The sequence below is a fragment of the Myotis yumanensis genome, unplaced genomic scaffold (genome assembly GCF_028538775.1).
Source record: "Myotis yumanensis isolate MYYU_CA2020_CCGP unplaced genomic scaffold, mMyoYum1.0.hap1 SCAF_16, whole genome shotgun sequence".
NCBI classification, from domain to species: Eukaryota; Metazoa; Chordata; class Mammalia; order Chiroptera; family Vespertilionidae; genus Myotis; species Myotis yumanensis.
Genome location: NW_027223767.1, coordinates 45,730,100 through 45,752,661, shown reverse-complemented (window position 1 = coordinate 45,752,661; position 22,562 = coordinate 45,730,100). Strand labels below are relative to the sequence as shown.

The 22,562-nt window shown below is 44.0% G+C and overlaps 5 protein-coding genes across 5 annotated transcripts; all 5 read left to right on the top strand.

The window, feature by feature from the left end:
* The first annotated feature begins 2,192 nt into the window (after positions 1–2,192).
* LOC138994606 (keratin-associated protein 4-8-like) lies at positions 2,193–2,651 on the top strand. The gene has a single exon (XM_070394622.1). It carries the CDS (start codon positions 2,193–2,195, stop codon positions 2,649–2,651), a length of 459 nt encoding a protein of 152 aa, XP_070250723.1.
* Positions 2,652–8,244: 5,593 nt separating this feature from the next.
* LOC138994607 (keratin-associated protein 2-3-like) lies at positions 8,245–8,649 on the top strand. Its single transcript, XM_070394624.1, has one exon. It carries the CDS (start codon positions 8,245–8,247, stop codon positions 8,647–8,649), a length of 405 nt encoding a protein of 134 aa, XP_070250725.1.
* A 4,963-nt stretch (positions 8,650–13,612) lies between these two features.
* On the top strand, positions 13,613–14,092 carry LOC138994608 (keratin-associated protein 2-3). Its single transcript, XM_070394625.1, has 2 exons — positions 13,613–13,829; positions 13,923–14,092. Exons 1-2 carry the CDS (start codon positions 13,613–13,615, stop codon positions 14,090–14,092), a joined length of 387 nt encoding a protein of 128 aa, XP_070250726.1.
* Positions 14,093–18,083: 3,991 nt separating this feature from the next.
* Positions 18,084–18,485, top strand: LOC138994413 (keratin-associated protein 2-3-like). Its single transcript, XM_070394314.1, has one exon. The coding sequence runs from the start codon at positions 18,084–18,086 to the stop codon at positions 18,483–18,485; it is 402 nt and encodes a 133-aa protein (XP_070250415.1).
* A 3,177-nt stretch (positions 18,486–21,662) lies between these two features.
* Positions 21,663–22,067, top strand: LOC138993636 (keratin-associated protein 2-3-like). The gene has a single exon (XM_070392872.1). It carries the CDS (start codon positions 21,663–21,665, stop codon positions 22,065–22,067), a length of 405 nt encoding a protein of 134 aa, XP_070248973.1.
* The last annotated feature ends 495 nt before the right edge of the window (positions 22,068–22,562 follow it).

The following is a 22,562-nucleotide window of genomic DNA, read 5'->3' as shown; positions in this document are numbered from 1 at the left end:
TTTATTCACCAATAAGATGCAGCTAAAAAATACATAATAAATAAATAAATGTGACTTTCCTTGAGTGTAACTATGATCCCTTTGGAATATTTCTCCCTTTTTTCTCCATTAGTCAAAAGTTACATATTTTAAGAGGACCATTACATGCTCCTATGCCATCAAAAGCCTTCGTTTACTCAACAGACATTGGTCACTGGTGTCCTCTGCCCCAGCCGTGTTTGGAACATGATGGGACAAAGTAAATGTTATCACTCATATCATCAGGGCGTCCGCATTGCAACTGGGGGAGAGACGGAAGTAAAAACTGATAGAGAGAGCGCTAAATTAGGGGCACAACGCAGGGAACAACCACATGTGCATGGGGTAGTTTTTCAAAAAGGGTATCATTGAGGAGGAGGCACTGTCAGCTGGCTTTCTGACAGATGATGGGAGTCCGCAGAGCTGACAAGTAAGAAGAAATATTCTGGGAGGATGAGTCAGCTTCAGCAAAGGCTTGGAAGTGTTACTCTTGGCACCTTCCTCAGCTGCCCTGAGATTAAGACAAACTTACTTTCTGTTTAATCTTACAGAGTTTTGTGTTTTGTTCTTTTAATTGAATTCAGAGAGGGAGGGAGAGGGAGAGAGAGAGAGAAACATCAGTGATGAGAGAGAATCATTGACCAGCTGCCTCCTGCATGCTCCCCACTGGGGACTGAGTCCGCAACCCAGGCATATACTCTGACCAGGAACCGTGACCTCTTGGTTCATAGGTTGACGCTCAACCACTGAGCCACGCCGGCTGGGCTTACACAAGTTTTTTTTCTCGTACTTTCTCTGTGTTTCTTTTGCCTATTCCACTAAGAGAGTAACATGACTACACAGTACTTTATATCAGCGGTCGCCAACCTTTTGGACCTGACAGACCACCAGTGGCCCGCGGACCACCGGTTGCCGACTGCTGCTTTATGCCTAGTACAGAGTGAATACTTCACAAATGAGAGATGTTAATATTCCCTCCACCTTTACTTACACAGATACTGTATTTTTATTTTTATTACTTAATTAAAATAAGTCCCATTATTTTAAATGATGCCAAACTCTGTTCCCCATCCATGTCTTATTCTTATACAGGGAAGATTATGAGGGGTTTTCATCATGACCCCATCGTACCCAACAGAATGTCTTGGATGTGTGTGTGTTCCATGTTGTTGAGTCAGCTCTGACCCCTGGCGACCCTATGAATGAGTGACGTCCACAGTGTCCTGTCCTCAATAGGCCTGCTCGGCTCCTATAGACTCATTCCTACGGTTTCTTTTATGGAGTCAATCCATCTCATATTTTCTTCCTCTTTCCCTGATGCCTTCTATTTCCCCAGCATTACCGTCTTTTCCAAAGAAGCCCGCCTTCTCATGATGTGCCCAGAGTAAGACAGCCTCGGTTTTGTCACAGAAACATGGTACTGAAGGCCTGATAATTGCAAATATTGTTTATGCAACAAATGCTTCTGTAATAAAATACCCATTTTGAAGGTTTAACAATCAAAAGATAAATAAAAAATTTCCCACCGTCAATGCCTATCGTGAAAAACATACAACAGACCCAATGCTAAGTACCTCAGCTTGAAACAGTGAAATAAAGTCAGACACAGAATTTGAAACTTCCTTAGGGTCCAGCTATTTCCGTGACCCTTCAAGATGCCCACACAGGATCAGTTATCCTCCTTATAGATTGTTCTTATTCCCCTGACCAGCACGCGTTCCCCTCATCTTTGCCGACAAAAGATAGATTAGCATTGTAAGAACCATTCTCCATGATTTTCATAGAGCAGTACAGATAGGAGGAAATGTCCCATTCAAAAACAAAAATGTCAGAGTCATGTGACAAGTGCCATGTAAAAGTCACTGCATCGGTCAGAAACAAAGGTGACACCCATTAAGAAAAAAATGTGACAAGTCTTTTAATTGGAATGCAGAAACTTACCAGAAAAGGGAAATGTGCTATTTCTTCCATTTTTTGAGTACTTCACCAGAAACACACAATTATGAAATTAAATAATTAAGCTGTCTAGTGGGGTAAATAAAAATAAGGAAATAATGACATAGTGAGAGCAGCTCTTCAGCAGGGTATAAAAGGAGATGTGGGCCAAGGAGACCCCCAAACACACGAACCTCACTCTCCTGGAAACTCACCCAGAACCTCCATCCTCCAACACCATGTCCTGTTGTGGCTCCGTCTGCTCTGACCAGGGCTGTGGCCAACGCTGCTGCCAGACCACCTGCTGCCACCCCAGCTGCTGTGGCTCCTGCTGCTGCCGCCCCAGCTGCTGCATTTCTAGCTGCTGCCGCCCCTCCTGCTGTGGCTCCAGCTGCTGTGGCTCCAGCTGCTGTCGTCCTTCCTGTTGCATCTCCAGCTGCTGCCGCCCCTCTTGCTGTGGTTCTAGCTGCTGTGGCTCCAGTTGCTGCCGCCCCTCCTGTTGCATCTCCAGCTGCTGCCGCCCCTCTTGCTGTGGCTCCAGCTGCTGTGGCTCCAGCTGCTGCCGGCCCTCCTGCTGCCCCTGCTGCTGCCTCCGCCCAGTCTGTGGCCAGGTGTCCTGCTGCACCAATTGCTATCGCCCCACCTGTGTCATCTCCACCTGCCCCCGCCCCATGTGCTGTGCCATCCCTGACTGCTGAGCCCCCTTCTCTGTAACCGTCATCTCCATGTACGTCTGTCCACACAGGTGTATAGGCTTCTTGTGATGGCCCTTAGGACACATGGGATCTGGCTGATGTCACCCACTGGGCTGGGTTTCATATCCAATGAGCTCACCACCACCCCAATGCCTTTGTGAGCACATTCTGGTTCATTTAAAACTCTTTCCCTTGCTATCATTTCCTTTTGATTTCGACCAGCTCTGTATTAATTTGTAATCCACCAGATAGGAAATTATCCCAATCCTCCACATTTCTCGTTCTTATCTTCCTTTGGGGGCTCTAGATTATCCTTCCAGCAAGGCGGGCCTCATCTGCAACCCCTGAGTGACACTGATTTGACACTCTCAGACCTGGGGTCCATTTATACCCTGTATATTCTCCTAGCGTGAATTTCTCATGTTTTGTTGTTTCTCTGCTTTCTAATAAACTTTTTTGGCACATAAGAAGTCATTGGCATTGTTCCCTATTGTTTTTATGATCATTTTACTCAGTAACTAGGCAGATATGGAAAGAACAACCCATGTTGAAATCACTTTGAAGTTTCAAAGGTTCTTGAGGCTTAAATTCCAGAACTTACACAACTCATCCACCATGTTGTGTACTGGTGGGTTACACAAGGCCAAACCAGACGCAAAGAGTAGAGAAGTAGAATCGAACTCCTGACGGAAAGAGCTACAAGACACTGCTGGCCCGTGTGGGGAAGTTCCACCAAGCCCATGTCAGTCCTGAGGATCCCTTTCTCCCTATCTTACATTCATCTGAATGCTAAGTAAAAGCATTTATGCAGGAATGTTGGATCCTCGTGTGGACGCATTACAATCAGCAAATTTTAGCTACAATTATTGGCAGAGATGGGGCTACAGGTAATGACAGCTCTTTATATGTAAAACAAAGAAATAGGGAAAATGAGAACTTCCAGACTGCAGAACAACCCCAGCTGACATCAGCTGCTCCTGGGTTGGGAGAATTTCTTATCAACTCATTGTAATGACAGAGACGGTGTAGCCCCTACACACCAGAGATATGATATGGTAAAAAAAAAAAATCAAAATGTATTTTTTTTATTTAAAAATAAAAGTAAAAATGTCAAGAGGCAGATAGTATCATCTTTTTTGCTTCTTTTTTATCAATAAATTAAGACTATTGAAACTTTGCAGTAGAAGCTAAAAGAGACCCAGAGGTAGAGTTTAGTGTGATTCTCAAAAGACAGAGAATTCAGAACATATCTTTAATTTAGGAAGAAGTACTACAATTGGGTCACCTGCCAAAGATGATCTTTACTTTGAGTTAAAGGAATAATTACTGTCCAGTGTCCTCCGTCTCCACCCCCAACCAAAAAAGTGATCTGACCAAGGAATGCCATGCAAAGGCTTTGGGAGCCACTATTTCACTGTCATCCAAATGAACCACAGAGGTTCGGGGGGAAGGGGGTAGGCAATCACATGGATGAAGAAGTAGAGAAAAGTCAGATTTGTCACCATAACACCAAACAAACTAAGAAGAGCAGAAGTACAACTATTCAGGCGTAAGACCGATAATTGGTTGGTTTATTAAAAAAAAAACAAGACATAAGGGCACTTCCACATCCAAGGAAAATGAAATTCTTGTAGTACAAACAATTCCTGAAGAATATTAACTCATGATAAATAAAAAATGATGCATCACGCAGGGAAATGGACCTCCATCCTCATGAAGGTTTTGAGTTTGCTACTGCTGGGAGTCCCAGGGGTTTCTCTGGCATGAGACAAATAATTTCCTTAGCTTGGGATTCCCACACCACAGAGAAGTTTAAAACTGGAATCCAAACTCACTTAAATTGTAAGCTTTCAATTCTGAATATAGAATTGTTATTTCTTCAATTGACATTCACCAAAGAACAAGATGAACTGGGCTTCTCTTATTGAGATTTTCCAGTTCTCCTATGTCAGATGAGAGATCCCTCCAGAGTCTCAGGTGTTCACGGTCCCCAAGTAAAGGCTTTTGGCCCCGGGAGGAAGTTAAAACCCTGACCCGGAGTCACTGGTTCATATCCTAAGAAAATTGCAGCACCAGATCCCAGATGGAACAGTCTGATCTTAAGTTCCTTCTTCATTCTGGCACCTGGGGATTTTTATTTTCTTTCCTTTAAGCTCATAAATTTATTACTTTAAAACTTATATTCAGAGTCTCCATATATAGGTTTTCAGAAGGGGATTTCATACTTGATTAGTAACTGTGTTACTGAAGTCCTTCATTAATTTTTCCCAAAAGGAAATTTCACCTGTTAGTCATTGGAATAAGTGGTACTTACATTAGGCAATGAAATATAATTTCTAATTAAATATTTGATTAACTCAAAAGACATTTTCATAAAATTGGTGTTTCTCTTTTCGACATCTAATCAAATATAAACCAACAGGAGACTGACAACATGAATTTCTTATAGAGAAATCAGGCAGTCTTTGTTTAATCAATGACATTTCTTGGCTGACCAGAAAGAAGAAGACAATGAATAAAAGTAACCTCGTAAATGGAGACCTAGTAAACATAATCTAACTTGATTTTCTAGAAGGCTGTATCCAACCTCCACAACAAAGATTATTAAATTAACTAATTCACTGCTCTGGTAGATTATATCATTCTTCATTAATATTTACTCTTTTCCCCTCACACCCCCTGGAAGGAGTAGTAGCCTCTCCCACCCCCTACCCCATGGTTTGAACTTCACCAAGTCACTTGAATTGGCCAATGGGATGTTAGAGGACATGACCCAAGCAAAGACCTGAAATATATTGGCATGACTGGGATTGCTCCCTGGTGCTGGTGCTGTCAGAGGTAGGGTTATCAGTGAAAATACAGGACACAGCTCACAGAAGTGGAATTTCAGATAAACAATGAATACTTACATGTCTGTTACTAAAAAAGTATTTGTTTTTTATTTAAAAACAGAATTTAACTGAGTTACCTGTATTTTTATTTGCTAAATCTGGCAACTCTAATTCGGAAAAAAGTTCAAAACCAACCCATAGTCAAAAGGCAAGGCCAGCCTTAAACAGCCAAAACCCAACTGACCTGCAGACACATGACTAAGAAATAAATACTTGTTAGTGTATACTCTGAGATTTTGTGGTTGCTTGTTATGCAGCAACAGCTGACTAATGCAACTGTGGTGGCAATGAGAAACTAGCTTAATAATCAATCAGTATGAAAAGATTAAGCAGATAGTTTTCTATAAAGAAAATGAAAATAAAGGAGTGCCCAAGTGTTTGTGCCAGGGTTGGTTTTATTTTAATAAACTTTCTGAAGGACATGGATTAATAAATTTCTGGGCTTATAGATAAAATTACATTTTTATGAATAATACAAAGTGAAATACTATGTTATACTGAAGGACAATCCCATGCATTTTTGCAAGCATATTTGTTAAAACACAGGCTTAAGAGTTGTAAATGCTTAAGTTGAATCCAGACTTTGAGCTGTGTAACTTTGGGCAAATTAGTTAACCTCTATAAGTTTCAGATTCTTCATCTATAAAGTGAAGGTAATAATACCTAACTCGATTGTTATGATGATTGACCACAGTCCCTGGAACATACCAAATACTCCCTAATCATAACTTAAAGTTCTTACACAGTGGGAAGAAAAATGGAAGCTGACATCTAATATCAGCAAACAAAACATTACAGTACTATAATAAACTGTACTTAGAGGAAAATGGGTGTAAGCTTCCTGTAAGAGCCTGGTTAGAAAATAAAAGAAAATACCTTATAAAACTATGCTTTATGATATCAGTTCAAAGGACTGTTTTGGCTGAGGCCAAAAATGGCCATAGAATGTTGGTCTTAAATAAAAAGGCTATTTTTAAACAAATCAGAAAATATTATCCTCATACCAGATTATAATATGACTTTGCCTAGAATACTGCATGTAATTCTAGCCACATTATCTCAGAGAATTATTTAATCTATACAGTAAAAAAAATCAACTAATGTTATACAGAAGCCAAGAGAAAATCTTGGCATAAGGAATACAGAGAATGAACTTGATATATATAATTCACATCTATATCTTCCAGAATATCATCAAAGCAAAAATAGAATTAATTACCCATGACAAGAACAAAAACCTTTCCCCTTGAAACAGAGAAGGTAATTTAGGACAAACGACTATTAAAAAGCATTGGCTTGGTGGTCTGCAAGCTCTTGGCCCTCCTTTTTTCACTTAGAGTAAGTGGGATTGACTGGACAGATTTCTTTCTTTTTTTTTTTAATTCAAAACCAAATAAAAGTGTTGATCTACTTCACCGGTAAGAAGTAAATGTATGGCACTCATTATAAAGGTAAGATATAGGGTGAAGGTACAGATAAATAACAATAGAAGGAATGAGACAAGCACATGCCTATCTCACCGTGCCATGACGAGTTCCCAAGGGAAACCAGACTACACTTTGAGACTGACGCACAGAAAAGAAGCAGCCCCCTCCCCGCACCCCACAGTCCAGCTCTGCTGATCCTCAGAGAGAAACCTCTGTGCTCATGCACAGGTCTGACTAGCTGTCATGGGGTAAAGCATTTCCCTAATAATCTTCCCTTATCACTTTTAATGACACTACTTACTTCAAGGCTTGAGTCGGTCTCTCTTCCATCCCAAGAATCGGGTCAAGCCCGGTCAACATAAATCTCATGGAGGCTGCTCTCTGAGGAATGAGAAGACCTGGATCCCGGGTCTAACTGTGTGACCATAACCCCTCCTATAATGAGGGGATAGGCCTACACATCCTCCACAGTCCCTTCCTGGATTGCACACATGCAATGAGTAATCCCAAATAAATGACAAACACACAAACTGCAGCAGGTCCTCGGTGAGGGTTTTGCAATCAAGGTAGATGTTGATTTGGGGTTGGAAGGATGAGAACATTCCAGGTGAATGTGGAGGCATTACAATCACGGTAGGACAGCCCCGGGGTGGGAGGAGTTACTGAACGAGGGTGGCAGAGATCCAGGGTGCCATGTGGTCCCTCCTCCTGAGAAAACCTGCCTTTCAGTGAGTGGTGGGAAGAGACATCTGGGAAGCAGATGACTGTCGGTCAGCACTGGGGTGCTGCTATTAACCTGGTACTGTCACGTGCATGCGTGTAGAGGAGGCAAGTCACTGTTTAGGGAGTAATTATGAGAGTCTTTGAAGTCCATGAATAAAATACTAACTTTAGGGCCACAGGGCAGAGTGATTAGAAACTATACTGGTTTAGAAAACACATTCTTTTCTCTTTCATTTAGAAATATTCACAAGGAAATTCATCAGAATCTAATCCAATGTCTAGATTTGGTGAGAATAAACAATACAGAAAAAGGAAAAACATTTGTGGTATGGGTGCATGTACAGGTATGAGGCGAGGGTAACCAAAAGCACCATTAGTCAATGCTAAATCCTCACTTAATTGGCCAGGAAATTAACCAGCATGTGACCCTGTGGCTGGGGGTCATCTGCACCAGCGCAGGGTATATAAAGGACCCCGCAGGGGAGGAAGACATTCACACCTGAGAACACCTAACTCCTCTCACCAGTCCAACCCAGCCCAGCCCCAGACACCACCATGACCGGCTCCTGCTGTGGCTCCACCTGCTCCAGCTGTGGGGGAGGCTGCTGCCAGCCCTGCTGCTGCCAGCCCTGCTGCTGCCGAGACCCCTGCTGCTGCCGCCCCTGCTGCTGCCAGACCACCGTGTGCCGCCCCGTGACCTGTGTGACCCGCTGCACACGCCCCATCTGCGAGCCCTGCCGCCGCCCCATCTGCTGTGACCCCTGTGGCCTGCAGGAGGGCTGCTGCCGCCCCATCGCCTGCTGCCCCACGTCCTGCACGGCTATTGTCTGCCGCCCCTGCTGCTGGGCCTCCACCTGCTGCCAGCCCATCTGTGTGCAGGCGCCCTGCTGCCGGCCCCCCTGCTGCCAGCCTGCCCCCTGCCGCACCACCTGCAGGACCTGCCCCTCCTGCTGCTGCTGAAACTCTATGGTCCCCACAGATCAATACACTGAAGCCTAAGCACCTATTCTGCATTTTAATCAAATTGAAAGAAAAACAGATTTTTCCATAAAGTGACAATCGTCATTTTTATATCCTACCATTTGAACACATGAACAGATCTCTATCTCCACTCTCAGCCAAATTCCCAGGGTCCCCATCAGCAGAAGTCACCATGGATGGCAAGCCCACCTTTACAAGTCCCTGGAGTGGACTTGGCAAACCCATCCTGAACTCTGGGGGCTGCTCAAAGCCTCCCAGCATCGTTTGTAATGTGCTGCTCACTTGTTTTCAATAAACTAATTTTTCCTGTAAACCTCACGGCTACCTGATTCATTTATTAGTGTACACAGATGAGCAGACGAGGAACAGGAAAGAGAGTGAAGAGGAAGAAGAAAAAAGAGACAGACAGGAGAGGGAAAGAGAGAGCGGTGCTAGGAATCCTGGTATGAGTCTTGAGCAGTGGTACAGGACGGCCAGGCTAGTCCTCAGGCTGCTCACATGGGTAGGAAATCTATGCACACCAGGCCCTCCAAGCCTGTCCTTTGTCCCTGTCTCAAGGTTCATGTCTTAACACTCCTCACTAAATTTCACTAAGCAACACTAAATTTCTCACAGTAACTGACACATACCATGCTGTTCCATTTGTCTTTGCTTTTATCATGTTCTTTCATTTTTCACCTTCCTCTCCCCTCCACCTTCTTCACTTACCTAATTCTGATCCATTTCCAAGTTCAACTCAGTCTTCTCCTAACCCCTCTACCACATACACACACACACACACACACACACACACACACACACAACACGCTAGGTTAGGTGCCCTAACATATGCCATCCTGTGATCCCATGCTTATCTCCCTCTCCATAAGGCATTGCATTGAGAATGTCTACTTCTCTTCCTCCAAGAAAAAAAACAGTTTATTCATTCTGGCTCCCAGCACTGAGTTCAATGTTTAGAATAGAATCTCTTTGTTGAATCAAACTAAATTAGAAGGGAATTGTCTTTATGACAAGAATTCTAAAAGGTAGATATTTACTTAAAGCAAGAACTTCAGCATTGGCATAACTCAACTTTTCCCACCCTCAGGTTTCTTCATCTGCAAAACAGGAAAATTAATGCTAATCAATGTAGATTGCTGGGGAAGTCAAAAAGAATAAAAGCCTAATATGCTAAGTGTCCAGTTGACTGGTAGGCCCTTCAACCAATCAAAGAGTAATATGCTAATGATATGCTAAGGCCACTCAACTGCTCGCAATGACGCTCCAACCAGTAGGTTAGCTTGCTGCTGGGGTCCGGCCGATTGGGACTGAGCGAAATGCCCTGGAGCCCTCCCACGGTCCCTCCTTGGCTGGCCAACCTCCCACGTCTCTCCCTGGCCTCGATTGTGCACCGGTGGGGTCCCTCGGCCTGGCCTGCACTCTCTCGCAATCCAGAACTCCTTGAGGAATGTCGGAGAGCCAGTTTCGGCCTGATCCCGCAGGCCAGGCCAAGGGACCCCACTGGTGCATGAATTCGTGCACCAGGCCTCTAGTTCATTTATATTCCTTGTTGCACATATGAGCATCACCATATCATATGAGCCAAAATATGTGATATTTATTATATATCATGTCATGGAGAGTGGGAAAGTATTCAGGGAAGGCTTTTTTCTTTCCAGGATAGTCCACACCCACTGGCAGAAATAAATTTCCTAATAAATATAATAGAGAAGGCCAAAAACTTCATCATCAGATCAAGACTGTCTTGCAATGAAAGGGCTCTTTAAAAGCTGACCTACAAGTCCACAGGAAAGAGTCCTAAATGACAGGATTCGCAAATAGGGGTTTAGCATCGGGAGCGAAAACGAGCCGGGGGAAAATATATGCATCACACAGACTTTCCTCTCACCCTGAGGCACCCAAAGGAATCAAACAACCCTAAGCTATAAGAGACGCCAAAAGATGACCTGGTGTCATTTTCCCTGGCTTTAGGCAGATGAATATCTAAGCCACTTAGAAGATATATTTCTTCCTTAAATTCCAGAAATGAATCCCACCAGTTCCCTGATCATCTAGAGTTTTCTGTTTTTTCCAACTAAAATATTTTCTTTTCTCAATGAATGATAGCCATCTCTTCCGTCTTTCACGTTCGTGTAGATTTTATGACAAACCTGGCCTGTGAAGTCTCGCCATTTCACAGATGAGGAAACTGGGGCTGGCAGGGTGTAAGCACTTGCTCTAAGTCACACAACTGCTTGGTGGTGGAGGAAGGATCCGAATCCTTCTCTGTCTTCCCCATCCTCCTCCCATCCCTTCCCGTTAATCTTCCCCATCCCCATTTCTAACTCTTATGATTGGAGGACATTTTAAAGGTCACTCTGGAGCACAGGGAATGCATATTCTGTTTTCATAATTTTAAAAGCGTCCTAACATCCAGTGGCCCCACAACTAGTTCCTACCGAAACACAGCTCAGGAAATTATTAGGATGAGGGCACGGGTCAGCATCACAAGAAGTCATCAACACTACATTCTTTTTCAATCCAACCACAAAATATCCTACAACTGATCACCACCACGGTTAACATTTACTTGCTCCCGATCTGGTAATTGTGTTCTTGCAGAACCTGTAATTTGAATGATATGACACAAAAACCCCCGTGATGAAGACCAGGGACACATATCTTGTCCCGTAAGCGTAGGCCCATTAATGTGCTATAGCGAAGGAAACCGCACAGTACAGGACCACCGAACAAAAGAAGAGGAAAGGTTTCTGTAGGATTCTGAGAAATTGTGGATGTAGGTGAAATTACATGAAATGGTGTTTTGCTCGGCTCAAAGCAGAATAGGGCTTTGTGCAAAAGCATTAGCATCAGGACTGGCCTGTGAAAAGGACTCAGATACTTCCTTCAGATACTGTGTAGCTAAGATAAATGCGAATGTCGTGTCTGAAGGTCTCTTACCTGAAACTCTGCCGCTGGGTGGGATACGAAGGCTGTTTCTCTGTGTTAAGGCGACTAAGATCCTGGTTAGGAAATGGTGGGCTCGTACAGAGGTGACTTCAGACAGCCAAGTTTCTGACAGTCTGTAATTTTAAAATGCAAGATTTCTTAGTACTACGCATTTTTGTTAGTTAAAAATACAAATCACATTGAATAAAATAACAGATATATTCCTGTTCCTAATATTTGGATCTCTGTATATAGTCTAAGCCAGACAACAATATGCTAAACCTTAAGTCAAGCAAGTTCTTATTTTATTTCACTAGATGGGATAGAATTTCTGATAACTACTAGTACATTTTCACTACTTGGAAGTGACTCAGAATTGGGCAAAGACGAGGAGTCAACCACCAGTGTTTGTTTTGTTTTTTTTCAGAGGGGAAAGTAGAGGGAGGGAGAGATAGAAACACCCATGATGAGAGAGAATCATTGATGGGTGGCCTCCTGAATGCCCCTTACTGGACATCGAGCCCCCTACCCAGGCACGTGCCCTTGACCGGGAATTGAACCATGACATTCTGGTTCAGAGGTTGATGCTCAACCTCTGAGCCACGCTGGCTGGCCAGTGTTTATACTCCACAAAGCCCTGCAGTATTGTTAAAACTTTGCCACTATCTTATCTGAGTGACTCTGAGAAATCATCCTACAGATCTGGCTTTCCGACAACTGTGGTGGAGTACGATGGTCCACAAAGTCACAGGCCTTCAAGAACTGGGACTCTGGTGGACCAAAGAGTGTATAAAATGATTTAATCAAACCAAATATAATTTGGAGACAAATTCCGTCTGACCGCCATCAGCATCCCTTGGACAATGTTATCTTAACCTAACTTCCAACCATACATTTATTTTCTATGCCCCCATTTTTCTTAGCCGTGGCTAAAAAAGACAAAGCTATGTTATCATCATCAGTTCACTTAATTCCCCTCGCCTTTTTCAGAAGCCCAACTTCATCCTTCATAAGGAACAAAACCCTTAGCCAACAAACCTAAGCATCTACTACTGAAATATAATTGATTCCTTTACAAATATTTTCGATATACTTTGAAGAACTCAATATGCATGCTTATGTCACACGTAAAAAGCAAGGAATACCTCAATTTAAATTTTATTTCTAAAACCGCATCAGACACAAAATCAATAACATCCACATTTATTTTGGCCTTATTGTCCCATGAAGAGTTCTTCTCCTTCAATTGCTGTATCTGCCTTTGTCCTGCCTTCCTAAAATGTGTAATTACTGTGTGATCAGAAACTACTTAGGACTTATTTTTCTTTCCTTTCCCTCTCCACCCCCCAAAGAGTATGGCACTGTTTACATAGGAAGTGTCTCATGAGTCACTAAGTAATAGGCCAGTTCTAATGGCCGATAACCACTCTCGTGGTTTGGGTGGTTATTTCCATGTAAACAAGGAGAAGCAACATGTTGTTTTACTGAAGCACTGCACCATTCTTTTCATAGCAGAACTGCTACACATCTTTTATGAGCCATTTTAGCTTTTTGGTTTGGTTTTGTTTTTTTAGGAATTCTTGCCTCATTGCAAGAAATCAGGCCTGTGAATATTATAGTCTCACACTTGGTCATGGATAGTGAACAAGAGAAAACTGTGATAGGTGGCAACACTGGATTCTTCAACATGTCACATGGTCTGTAAAAGCTGCCTATTCAATGAGTAATTTTTCTAAAGCTATAAACCATCAAGTATTCATTTCAAGGAGAAAAGCAGGAAGAAAGAAAAGCATCCTTCAGTGATATTGGAATTGCTGCCTCAGCAACTGGATCCACCAATCTGGAGTTCTCATTTCAATGGGCAACCACAGCTTTAGGAAATGACCTTGTGTCCTGGCGGTTATCAGCACCAGACCAGGGTATATAAAGGGCCCTGAAGGGGTGGAAGATATTTACACCCGAGAACACCCAACTCCTCTCACCAGTCCAACCCAGCCCAGCCCCAGACACCACCATGACCGGCTCCTGCTGTGGCTCCACCTGCTCCAGCTGTGGGGGAGGCTGCTGCCAGCCCTGCTGCTGCCGAGACCCCTGCTGCTGCCGCCCCTGCTGCTGCCAGACCACCGTGTGCCGCCCCGTGACCTGTGTGACCCGCTGCACACGCCCCATCTGCGAGCCCTGCCGCCGCCCCATCTGCTGTGACCCCTGTGGCCTGCAGGAGGGCTGCTGCCAGCCTATTGCCTGCTGCCCCATATCCTGCACGGCTGTGTTCTGTCGCCACCGTATCTGCTGTGAGCCCTGTGGCCTGCAGGAGGGTTGCTGCTGCCCCATCACCTGCTGCCCCACATCCTGCACGGCTATTGTCTGCCGCCCCTGCTGCTGGGCCTCCACCTGCTGCCAGCCCATCTGTGTGCAGGCGCCCTGCTGCCGGCCCCCCTGCTGCCAGCCTGCCCCCTGCCGCACCACCTGCAGGACCTGCCCCTGCTGCTGCTGAGCTGCCCACAGGAAACATTCCAAGTGTTCAGAAATGTACAGATTTTCCCACCCCAATGGGTCAGATGAGAGATAGTACCTTTGCAACCTACCTGCTCTTCAACAACTAACTCAATAGTAACTGTCTATCCATTTTCCATATAATTATACAGCTCATCCTGGCCCTCCTTGAGAATCTTTAGAAAGATTCCAACTCTCATGATTTGAGTTTGTAGCTTTAAAAAAAAAAATGAGTAAACAAAGACCAAAGTTCCTCTTAAATGAGACCCTACTGACTCATCATCATTCCTCTGTTTCAGATGGGATATTTTTCTATGAATAGATTACATTTATGCTGGTGTTTTGCATGGTAAAATAATAAAATTTTACTTCTGGGAAGCAAATGTGTTTCTCTTCATTGCTTGTTAATCTTCAAAAGCTTAGTTTTTGCTTAAGTTATAGTAGGCAGAAGAACCAAAGGAAAAAGGATTTTCCATGGCCATATTTTTAGCTTTAGAAACAATTCCAGTACACAGCCTGTAATTTTAATAGCAATTCAAATAATTCAGAACATCTTATGTTAAGTACCTTCATATTTCAAGCCACAGGTTCTGTGATGATGCTGAGGAAATGGAAAGACTTCAAGCAGGTCTCTCTGACCATGAACTTGACTCATGAATCGTCGGCACATGAGGGAAGGGGGAGGAAGCCTAAATCAGAACTCTAATTCCCTGATTTAGAAACCACACAGTGATTAATGTCCCTTGGTACCTGGGAGTCCCTAACAATTGAGTACCTATGCTAGAAGGACCATATCCTAGCTTTTTCCATGGTTCCCACCAGCACCACTATGGTCAATTCCAATTTCAGTGGAGTCACTGTTGCTGAGCAGAAAGAGAGAAATGTCCCTTGGTTGGAAACATTCCAATTTAGAACTCCAAATAATTTTACCATTAAAACAATGCTAATGCAGTTGAAATAGTGGTAACATAAATCCACATTGGATATGTTGTTAAAAACTTTGAGGCTGGCCAGGAAAACTATTATTGTGTTACTGAGAAATATGTATTGAGTTCCCAACATCTGATCTATAGGAGTTTTTTGGAATGTGCTGTCTGTATACCTGGACATATCTACTGCCCAGTGAGGGCAGTCAGGCAAGGTAAGCTTTGTGAAGGCCTCAATCTTAACCGACTTTGCTCACTACTGGATTCCCACTGACCTGCACAGTATTTGGCACATAGTATATGATCAGAAATTATTTGTTGAATCATTGAATAAATTCTAAGGGTTGGAAGAGTGACTCCAACTATCTCCTCATGCTAGACATGGGCATTCTTACATTAACACAAGAAGCCATCTCCAGAGGAACAGTATTTTTCCTGAAATATGGTAAAAGTTTCTCAACAGGAATTCCATTATATTAAACTATTAACATTGTCAGTCCATGCACAATGGAGTTTTCTCTTTACTAAGGGTTTAATAGTTTACCAATGAATAGGCTCACAGGTCCAATTTCCTTCTACATATTCTTAACTGCCATTTTTAAAATTCTCTAACTTCATCTGTTTTCCTTCATCCCAGAATTGTTCTTGTTAGCCTTCCAGAGACTTCCTCATCTTACAATAATTTCTCAGATTTAGATTGCTTAGTTTCCTCCCAGGGTTATCATTATTATTAGATCATGTTTGCTTCCACAGTAACTTTATGCCTGGTCAGCCATGGTGGCTGGTGCAGGTCTAGGTAAGTGGCAAGGGACTGTGCGAGCAGAATGATCAAGAATAAGGCTTTGGCCGAACCGGTTTGGCTCAGTGGATAGAGCGTCGGCCTGCGGACTGAAGGGTCCCAGGTTCGATTCCTGTCAAGGGCATGTACCTTGGTTTCGGGCACATCCCCAGTAGGGGGCGTGCAGGAGGCAGCTGATTGATCTCTCTCATCGATGTTTCTAACTCTCTGTCCCTCTCCCTTCTTCTCTATAAAAAATCAATAAAATATTTAAAAAAAAAAAAGAATAAGGCTTCAACTGGAGCCTCAGCCGCAGACCTAGAATAGACTTCGTTGTAAAGCAAAAGGTCAGAATCAAGCAAATCCAGAAGCAGAAGCAGAAAAGTTGCTGAGTGACAAGATTCTCCTACAGGCTGTGACAGTTTGAGACAACTGAATATCACAGCTGGTTCTGTAGGCAGGAAGAAGCTCAGCATGGTACAGGGGGAGACAGTGGAGCGAGAGGTGTTGGGGTATGCACTAGGCGGGCCTGGAGACCACCTCTGGCTGGGGTCACTACCCGGGGATTTTGTCATGCTGGATTGCATCTAGTTTGTGGTTTTGTTCATAGTGCCCCATGGCTACTCAATTATGTCCAATTATTATTACTATCTCCTTAGGAATTTTGAGGAGGCTGCCTGGGAGATCATTCCCCCAATTCCTAATATTGGTGAGACATAGAGTCCTTTCAGGTGACTAGAAAAATTAGCCATTTCACATGTAACAACGATATAAAAATAAACTCACTGATAGTATTCCTAAATAAAAACAGACGTTGCTTAATGACAAGAAATATGATACCCACAATTCCATTCTTCAGTTTCTTGGGCTTACAAATAATGTTCCCACAGCTGTTTTTTGGAGTAAGTATTGGTATCTATACAATACTTGACCTCAGGGAAGCCACTTTTCTGGTTCTTTATGTGTAAAATGAGGACTATAATAATGCCTACCTCATAGGATTGCACAAAGAATAAAGTAAATGCCTTTATTGCTCTTGCATAATGTTTGGAACAGAGTTAGACTCAGTGATAGTGGCTAGCATGAAGGTTATAAATAATGAAATTCACCTTGGTATGGGAATATATAATTATGAAAATCAATGAGCATGTAATTTAAGACTAAAAAAAAACAAATTCATAGACGGGAATGGTGGTTACCATAGACTGGGTTTGAAGGGAAAGAGAAGATAATTTTTTTAAAGAAAGTACAATGGTGGTTGCCAGGGGCTGGAGAGACAGTTGGTGTTCAAGGGGAGAGTTTTAGTTTACAAGATGAAAGAGTTCTGCAGATGGATGGTGGTAATGATTACACAATAATATGAATGTATTTAATGCCACTGAACTGTATACACAAAAATGGCAAAGATGCTCAATTTTATGTCACATGGATTTTACCAAATATTTTTTAAATGGAATAAAAAGAAACATTGATGATAGAAGTTTATTTTTTTTAAATATATTTTATTGATTTTTTTACAGAGAGGAAAGGAGTGGGATAGAGAGTCAGAAACATCAATGAGAGAGAAACATCGATCAGCTGCCCCCTGCACACCCCCCACTGGGGATGTGCCCGCAGCCAAGGTACACGCCCTTGACCGGAATCGAACCTGGGACCCTTCAGTCCGCAGGCCGACGCTCTATCCACTGAGCCAAACCGGTTAGGGCTGATGATAGAAGCTTATGAAGATGCATTTCTGTAGCTCCAAAACATAGACTGAAAAATTCTTCTTTTCCTGACAAACCATGACTTTAAAAACATTCCTTAGTATTTTTCTGAACTTGTTTTGCCCAGGAGGCTTAGCAGTGCAAAAGGACACTCAACTTGGGGAACCCACTTCCACGCTCAGTAAGTAACCCTAAGAGCACGACAGCTACTTTTGTGCTATCAAAACACCAATTGGTAAAAGCATTGCTAAATTATAAAGATAATTGGAGACTTTGAAGTTAGTGTCATTAAGCTCAGATTTGAACCATAAATAGCAAAATATAATGAGTCTTGACTAAAAAAGGAAAGCAAGCAGTCTTTTATGAGTACCTGAGCACCAAAAACGGTGTCTAAAGAATTTACTAGCCTATCAGTGCCATTTCAAAATAAATAAACAAAAACAAGGAAATAACCTTATGTCCTGGAGGTCATCAGCACCAGGCCAGGGTATATAAAGGACCCCGCAGGGGAGGAAGACATTCACGCCAGAGAACACCCTACTCCTCTCACCAGTCCAACCCAGCCCAGCCCCAGACACCACCATGACCGGCTCCTGCTGTGGCTCCACCTGCTCCAGCTGTGGGGGAGGCTGCTGCCAGCCCTGCTGCTGCCAGCCCTGCTGCTGCCGAGACCCCTGCTGCTGCCGCCCCTGCTGCTGCCAGACCACCGTGTGCCGCCCCGTGACCTGTGTGACCCGCTGTACACGCCCCATCTGCGAGCCCTGCCGCCGCCCCATCTGCTGTGACCCCTGTGGCCTGCAGGAGGGCTGCTGCCGCCCCATCGCCTGCTGCCCCACGTCCTGCACGGCTATTGTCTGCCGCCCCTGCTGCTGGGCCTCCACCTGCTGCCAGCCCATCTGTGTGCAGGCGCCCTGCTGCCGGCCCCCCTGCTGCCAGCCTGCCCCCTGCCGCACCACCTGCAGGACCTGCCCCTCCTGCTGCTGAGCAGTGCATCATCCCTAAGGCCCCTCAGTAGATGGCCGGGCCCATCCTGCTGTCCCTTAGCTTCACTGCAGAACAACGTGGCTTTTCTTGAGAAGACCATTTCTCATTTCTTCAAATAGCTCACAGAGACACTGGGGACACCTTTCCAGGCTAACTACCAATGAAGAGCACCCTGTCTTCTCAAGATCCTGGTCTAGCTCCAAATCATGGTGTCTGTTTTCTAATAAACATTGTGCTCACAGCATAGGAATCATGGTCTTTGTGATATTTCCTTTCAGTGGATTTCTGTCTCTCTGTTTTGACCAGAGAACTTCAAAACAAGATGCCAAATAAGCCTCTTACATTGTTTTATGCAATAATCTACGTCTGCTTAGTTTCCTTGTTATCCTTGTAAACGGCATTTATAAGGCCCAGGAGCTGATGAGGAAGGTGGACATGGCTATATTTTCATCACGTATAGAGTTACTTGTGCTCATTATTCAGACACACAAAACACCTTCCGAATGATCAGTAAGGAGGCTGCTCTTGTCTGACATATGGAGTCCCAGTCCGAGGGTTCTTTCACTGACCTGGCACCTGTTAGCACAGCATAGAAAGCCCAGTAACTTAGAGGTAAAAGGAATCTTAGGTGACATCTGGCCAATCATCTGGTTTTGAAGCTGAGGAGCAATGAGAGATTAAATAAATTCTGACTAATATAATTTTAATCCTATATAATAAAAGCCTGATATGCAAATTGACTGAACGGCAGAACGCCTGGTCGCTATGACGCCTGGTTGCTATGATGCGTACTGACCACCAGGGAGCAGACTCTCAATGCAGGACCTGCCCCCAGCCCACAGGGCCCAATGTGGCCAAGGCAGGTGTCAGTGGGGGGCCCCCGATCACCCCGCCGGTCGCCCCACAGATCGGCCCTGATCGCCAGCCAGGCCTAGGGACCCTACCTGTGCACGAATTTTGTGCACTGGGCCCCTAGTGTAATTATAATCACCAAGGCTCAGAAAAGACCCAGGAGAGGCAAGCCCCCTGACAAGAAGCCTTTAAGTCTGATAAGCCCTTTAGTGTAGTTCCTCTGCCCAGAGGAGCTCTCCCATCTTCTGTGACCAAGTGTAACTGTACCTGGATAATGCATTTCCTGCGATGTTAATGATCTGATTATTACTTAGAATGTTATTCACAGTGCTGACTCTTGTGGATTGTAAATCCACACCAACTCCCAAGGGCTGCTTATCTCTGAACTTGGGGCATTAATGGCATTATATATGTAACCAAAATCATAGAACTCATGGGAACAGAGCACAGAAAGGTGGCTGCCAGGGGCTGAGGTGTAGGAGATGCTGGTCAAAAAATACAAACTTTCAGTTATAAGATGAGTAAGTTCGGGGATCGACATGTACAGCATACAATACAATGTAGTTAACAATACTATACTGTATACCTGGAAGTTGCTATGGAAGCAGAGCTTTGATGTTCTCACCAACACCACCACAACAAAATGATCATGTGAGGCGACGGATATGTTAATTAACCTTACTGGAGTGAACATTCTGCAACATGTATGTGTCAAGTCGTCACAATATACATCTTACTTATGCAATGTTATAGATCAATTATACCTTAATAAACCTGGGGGGAGGGAAGAGCAGAATATACAAGCTTTTATCTAGGCCCTGGTTACTGCTTTCAAAAAATCATGTATGTCTATGGACAAGAGAAAGAATGTGACATGTGAGCGACGCAAAGGTCTTCACTGATGAGACCGCTTCACTTCTCCCGCCTCTGTTTTCCCCAGGGGTGACTATATGTTTAGTCATTTTACATTCCTTTCAAAGTTCTGAAATTATGTTTGAAATTCCATTTAGGGAGCTTTCGCTCCTAGGGCCCAAGGCACATTCTTTTGAATAACGAGAAAGATCCTGAAGTGATCCCAAACCCTGGCTGGTGAATAACAGGAGGGTGACACAGAAAAGTAATGAGATTGTTTCCAGGCAATTCCTTACTGCCTCTGCCTCTGCCTCTGCCTCCAGGAGAAGCATGTCCATCACATGTCTAGCAGAGCCATCGCAGAGCAGCTGTGTGGCCTCCCAAGGCAATGCCTCTGAATAAGGTATTGCACATGTTTGCATTGCTGGTGGGAAACCCCCATCTTGTCACTTCTTAGTCATAGCACCATGTGCAGGTAAATTAAGAAAAAAGCTTCTCATGACATCATTCTTGATCACATACACAAGAAAACCAAGTATAAAGAAATGCCATAGCTCTTGCCCCGCTGGTATAGCTCAGTGGCTGAGCGTCAACCTATGAAACAGGAGGTCACGGTTTGATTCCCCACATGCCCAGGTTGCAGGCTTGATCTCCAGCGGGGGGCGTGAAGGAGGCAGCCGATCAATGATTCTCTCATCACTGATGTTTCTATCTCTCCCTCTCCCTTCCTCTCCGAAATAAAAAAAATATATACCTATTTTTCAAAATGCCATGTCTCATGATCAGCTTTCTGTGATCAGAAGGACCAGAGATATGCACAGCATGAACTGGAGAAAAGAGATAAAAAATAGATGGCAGCCTTGGATGCTTTATTCCAATACTTACGTGGTTTACAAAAACAAAGTTTTGCACTTCCCATACAAGTATATGAGCTGAAGTCTTATTCAAAGTACATATACATTCCATTATAGCAAGTAATATGTAGTTCCAAGGAAGGACATGTGCAATACCTGTGTGATTAACATGAAGGCTTTTCAGAGAGCTCTTGAGGGTCAAGGTTAGGATCTAGTCATTGTTCTATACACCCCTATATTACGTTTAATTTCTTTTAAAAATTACAATTCCTACAGAACCATTTGTCCAGGATCCATCAGGTGCTATCTCCTCAAAATGAGCATCAAGAGTTGCTATCACCTGAAACTCCTGTGACTGTTTAAATTTTGATGATAAACAGCATGAATATACCAATATTTAATGCACAAAAATAGTTCTTTAATGAGATCATGAGTCTGTCATGAGCAATGCAACCATTAGTCAAAACAACTTCTACTTAATTGGCCAAAAGATAAACAAGAGGGGTCATCAGCACCAGGCCAGGGTATATAAAGGACCCCGCAGGGGAGGAAGACATTCACACCTGAGAACACCTAACTCCTCTCACCAGTCCAACCCAGCCCAGCCCCAGACACCACCATGACCGGCTCCTGCTGTGGCTCTACCTGCTCCAGCTGTGGGGGAGGCTGCTGCCAGCCCTGCTGCTGCCAGCCCTGCTGCTGCCGAGACCCCTGCTGCTGCCGCCCCTGCTGCTGCCAGACCACCGTGTGCCGCCCCGTGACCTGTGTGACCCGCTGCACACGCCCCATCTGCGAGCCCTGCCGCCGCCCCATCTGCTGTGACCCCTGTGGCCTGCAGGAGGGCTGCTGCCGCCCCATCGCCTGCTGCCCCACGTCCTGCACGGCTATTGTCTGCCGCCCCTGCTGCTGGGCCTCCACCTGCTGCCAGCCCATCTGTGTGCAGGCGCCCTGCTGCCGGCCCCCCTGCTGCCAGCCTGCCCCCTGCCGCACCACCTGCAGGACCTGCCCCTCCTGCTGCTGCTGAGCTGCCTAGAGCAAGCAATCAACCTTCTCTACCCAACAAAACTCCTGCCCTGAGCCATTAAGACCTCAAGTCAGCCAGAAGTTGCATGGAGATCCAAACTCGAATATTAAGATTTGGGCTGTTCTCAAGTCTTTCTATTAGTAGCAACTTCTTTCTTTCCATCCTAGATCTCAGGTCTTTCTGGCATGTTTGGTTTCTAATAAACTTCTCTTCTTTGGCCTAGCAATCACGGCTTTGGTTTTACTTATTCATTCTAATTTTGTTCATTAAATTTTAATAAATGTGCTGATTGACTACCATCTGCAAGTTACACGTGGTATGGTATATAATAGAAAGTAAAATTGACTTTAAAATGTTCCCCTCTTCAAGAAACTTCCAGAAAGGTGAATCAAATTAATAATCACTCAACTAGAAATTAGAATATGAAAAAAAAAAAAAACAACAAAGTACAACACCCTGTTTGGTATCAACAAGAAGTCACTATTGGAGAACAAG

Bases quoted from the DNA above. Each gene is read 5' to 3' on its own strand.
- LOC138994606 (XM_070394622.1), top strand. From the start codon at position 2,193: ATGTCCTGTTGTGGCTCCGTCTGCTCTGACCAGGGCTGTGGCCAACGC.
- LOC138994607 (XM_070394624.1), top strand. From the start codon at position 8,245: ATGACCGGCTCCTGCTGTGGCTCCACCTGCTCCAGCTGTGGGGGAGGC.
- LOC138994608 (XM_070394625.1), top strand. From the start codon at position 13,613: ATGACCGGCTCCTGCTGTGGCTCCACCTGCTCCAGCTGTGGGGGAGGC. The intron at 13,830-13,922 runs AGCCTATTGCCT...AGGGTTGCTGCT, and splicing joins CCTGCAGGAGGGCTGCTGCC to GCCCCATCACCTGCTGCCCC.
- LOC138994413 (XM_070394314.1), top strand. From the start codon at position 18,084: ATGACCGGCTCCTGCTGTGGCTCCACCTGCTCCAGCTGTGGGGGAGGC.
- LOC138993636 (XM_070392872.1), top strand. From the start codon at position 21,663: ATGACCGGCTCCTGCTGTGGCTCTACCTGCTCCAGCTGTGGGGGAGGC.